The sequence below is a fragment of the Ursus arctos genome, unplaced genomic scaffold (genome assembly GCF_023065955.2).
Source record: "Ursus arctos isolate Adak ecotype North America unplaced genomic scaffold, UrsArc2.0 scaffold_27, whole genome shotgun sequence".
Lineage (NCBI taxonomy): Eukaryota > Metazoa > Chordata > Mammalia > Carnivora > Ursidae > Ursus > Ursus arctos.
This window is the reverse complement of record NW_026622952.1, coordinates 13,239,049-13,242,601: the sequence shown is the minus strand read 5'-3', so window position 1 is coordinate 13,242,601 and position 3,553 is coordinate 13,239,049. Positions and strand designations below refer to the sequence as shown.

Here is a 3,553-nt window from a genome sequence, read left to right as displayed (position 1 = left end):
TAATTGAGTACTTTTTCTTAAATGACCCTGTTATCACTATTCCAGAATTAGAAGTTGGGCAGATACATGATTGATTCATGTGTCTGCATAGATGCTTCAAGGTATATTCTTCTCTTGGTGAGTAAAAAATATATTTTCCTTGGCATCAATGCATTGAGATCTGAATATACCTGTATCTATCTATTCCTACTGCACATTTCTTATACAGTATCTTCTAATATGCCAAAACTGGCCTCCACACAACTTAAAATTGAGGGTTTGTTACATGCTTTCTAACAGAAAGGTTTTCAATGATATTCGTTATGGGCTTGTACTGTGAAAATAGTGAAACTCCCTTTAAAATTTCATATGTGCTAAATTTAAATTAATATTTTTTCTTTAGCTCAAATTTCTCTAAATCCAGAGAGAATATCAACCCTTTTCACTGTTGTCAGATCCAGCATAAGGAACAGCCCTATGACACTACAAAAACAGTTGAGGAATAAGGCATAAGTGTCTTATGTTACACTTCAGAATAAAGGCATTGTGTGAACGAAATGAACCAAAGTTCATCGTGAATGCAAGGCTTCTGTACTTGACATTCCTGCACCGAAGGGAAGACAAGTGTCAACACCATTGGCGTCATTCTCAAACTGATCTTAAGTGGAGTATCTTCCACCACACTGGAGTACTTCTTGACTCTTGCCAGGTTTTGGTTTGGGTTTGTTTTGGGTGTAATTCATTGAGCCTTTTCCGTTTTCAAAAAAAAAAAAAAAAAAATTTTTGTCAGAGCTGAGGGAGAGAGACAGAGATTTGAAAATACTTTCTTAAGAGATCATGTAACTATATAACTCAATTTCAAAAGAGGAGGAGGGATAGTCTCAACCCACCGCCTCTCACAAGAAACATGTTTTTAAATCTGTAACTGTTTTAGTGTTAACAGGGTACAAAGTGTTTTTGTCCTGTGTTGTACTTAAAGGTTCTCATTGATTGGTGATTGTATTGTACTGTAGGAAAACAAATCATAAACTGCCTTGTATTGTTTATAATAGACCATCCCACGTACTACTTCAGTTTTTATGTTCCAAGTTTTCCAGTGATGCATGTTAACAGTTAGGTCCTAAAATTCTGTGGTGCTAATTCTTCCATATCCAATGGTGCTTTTGTGGATGCTAACTGCACACATGCTGGACAAAGCTTGAAGTTTAAAACTTTCCTCCCTTCCTCTGTTTATATAAAGTAAAATGAAATAACTTGAATTTGTCTCAAAGTATCACTGACAATCTAATAAACTGGTTTCTATGTGTGATAAGTTTGGATTCTTAATTATTTTTCAGAAAGCAGATTAGTTCTCCTGGGCCCTTCGATCAACCCGGAGTTGATTTTACCACGTGTTTATGTCGTTATTTCATCTGTGCCCCCAAATTTGTGGTGTCTTTGGGAATTTAAATCCAGTTGGCCTCGCTTCCATAAGCAAGTTTATGTTGGATCTGCAAAAACTACACCTATCAGACATGGAAATTAGTACATTGAGAAAACCAAAAATGTGCCGATCGAGTGCCTTTGTTTATTTTAGTGTTTTATTAATAAGGTTTTATTATCTACTTGAACCATGAGGTAACATTTGCATGGAAACAAATACGCCTCGGAACCTTTATTATTGCTCGAATGACATTGAAAAGGTCATTCGTGTATACTGATACTTAAGTAAAGTTTCCACTTCACATGTATGAAAACATGGACAAAAATAAAATAAAATTGGAACTTTCCAGGACAAACTGATACCAAATGCCAGAATGGCATGGTCTTATTGGATTTTTAATTTCAGCCACACTAAGAATCACAGCATTTGGACAAGTGAAGCAGCTATCCTCATGAGGGCAGAGGTCTGTTTCTCCCAAGCCAGAGATAAAGTCAGTTATTAAGGCAGTGTGCAAATCTGCATTCTAATCTTGGTATTTTGCCTAACCTATGGGTAACCTTAAATCTAAAAAGAAAAGATCAAAATAAATCGATTAAAGCTTCTCAAGCAACAATCATTGATCTCAGAGGATGAGCAAACCTGACCCTCTAATCTAGTGGGCCCCATGGCTGAAATGACATTCCCATGCTGCTGTGGTTCTTTATTTTATAAAGAGTGTAGGTGTAGTAATTTTGCCTCAAATAGTTATTGAATCATGTCAAACTCCTAATATCAGAAAATAAAGTTTACAGAACAGAGCCAATATGAACACTGGGCTTGCAGCTCCATGACTGTCTTGAACAAATGCAGTATTTACTAAATCACAACCTTTCTAAAGATATTTCTACTGTGTATTTTTGTAACTACCTTTACAGCATTCCATTTTATGAAAACTGGCAACTAGTAAATGTGCTACAAAATAATTTCAGGTCTTCTTTCATCAAAAAGAGAGAGAGAGTAGGTAGGTCTATGAATGTCTTAGCATATCTTCACTTCTGTGGTGATATTTTGCCTGTTAATTGAAAGAAAAATTAATTCTAATTTTATGAAAGGATAAAAAAATAAATTTCTTTTGGAAAAATATCTACTTTTTAATCTACGTGAAAAATCTCTGATTTTTATCCTTCCAGCCACCAGTTTTATGTGTTATTGTTCACCATAATGTTTGTCCCACCTAAAAAATCATTCTCACAAATTTTATCAGGTTTTTTTTGTATGAAATTATTTTAAAAACCCAGCCTTTAATAAAATGAGTACACTTTGTAAGTTTGGTTCATTTATGAAAATAATATAGTCTCTCCCTCTTTAAGTTTATTATTTAAGCTTTTTAAAAGTTATATAAAATTATGTTTGTCTTTATTTTTATCAGTATTATTTTGGCAAGTTGTGTTTTCTGTTCCTAAAATAATAATTTCCCTTGAAGATCTTAAGCTCAAAGTGTCATCTATAAATCTGTGAGTGAAAGCACTTCCAGTAAAGATCCACATATTCTCCATTGAGGAACATCTTTCGAAATAAATTTCATGTACATTAAAAACCTAACCTTATTAATCTTAGGAAACTGATTTTTCTCATCAGGAATTGCTTTGAGTTTGAAAATGGCCAACAATAATAATCTTGCCCGTATTAAAAAAAAAAAAAAACCCAGTCTATAACCTATCTCATTTCAGATTTGTCTTCTTCATGCATTTTTTTTTAAACCATTGAGGTAGGTGCATACTGAGTTCACATTAAGACTAAAGTCACTTTTCTTACCCTCCAGCTTATCATCGGGGCAGTAAAAAGACTCCTAGAAAATAACTAAAAAATAAGGAATATATTCATGCAAAAACAAATGAGAAATAGTTCATAAGATTGAATAAACCATATAATGCATGAGCACAGCATTATACATATTCTCGCAAATCGGTCTCATAGTCTGTGAGTGGCAGCTAAAGCTTACACTTTCTGGAGAGCGTAATGTTTGCCATCGTAAAAGACTTAACAAAACACTAGCTAATGAAAATATAAAGTACTCTGAATGAAAGGATTAGCCCTCAGTTTGTGGTATGTAGAAATGCAGTTCTGTTAGTTCATTCTGAGTAAATACACAAGAGATTCCTTTTAAACAAG

At 33.8% G+C, this 3,553-nt stretch overlaps 1 protein-coding gene across 1 annotated transcript in view; it reads left to right on the top strand.

Annotated features, from left to right (window-relative positions):
• The window catches only part of PURG (purine rich element binding protein G), a 36,308-nt gene extending 35,725 nt beyond the window's left edge, over nucleotides 1-583 (top strand). Inside the window, exon 4 of the mRNA XM_026508383.4 lies at nucleotides 383-583. Coding sequence (XP_026364168.1) covers nucleotides 383-485 — 103 coding nt within the window. The 3' untranslated portion in view covers nucleotides 486-583. The remainder of the gene's footprint in view (nucleotides 1-382) is intronic.
• The last annotated feature ends 2,970 nt before the right edge of the window (nucleotides 584-3,553 follow it).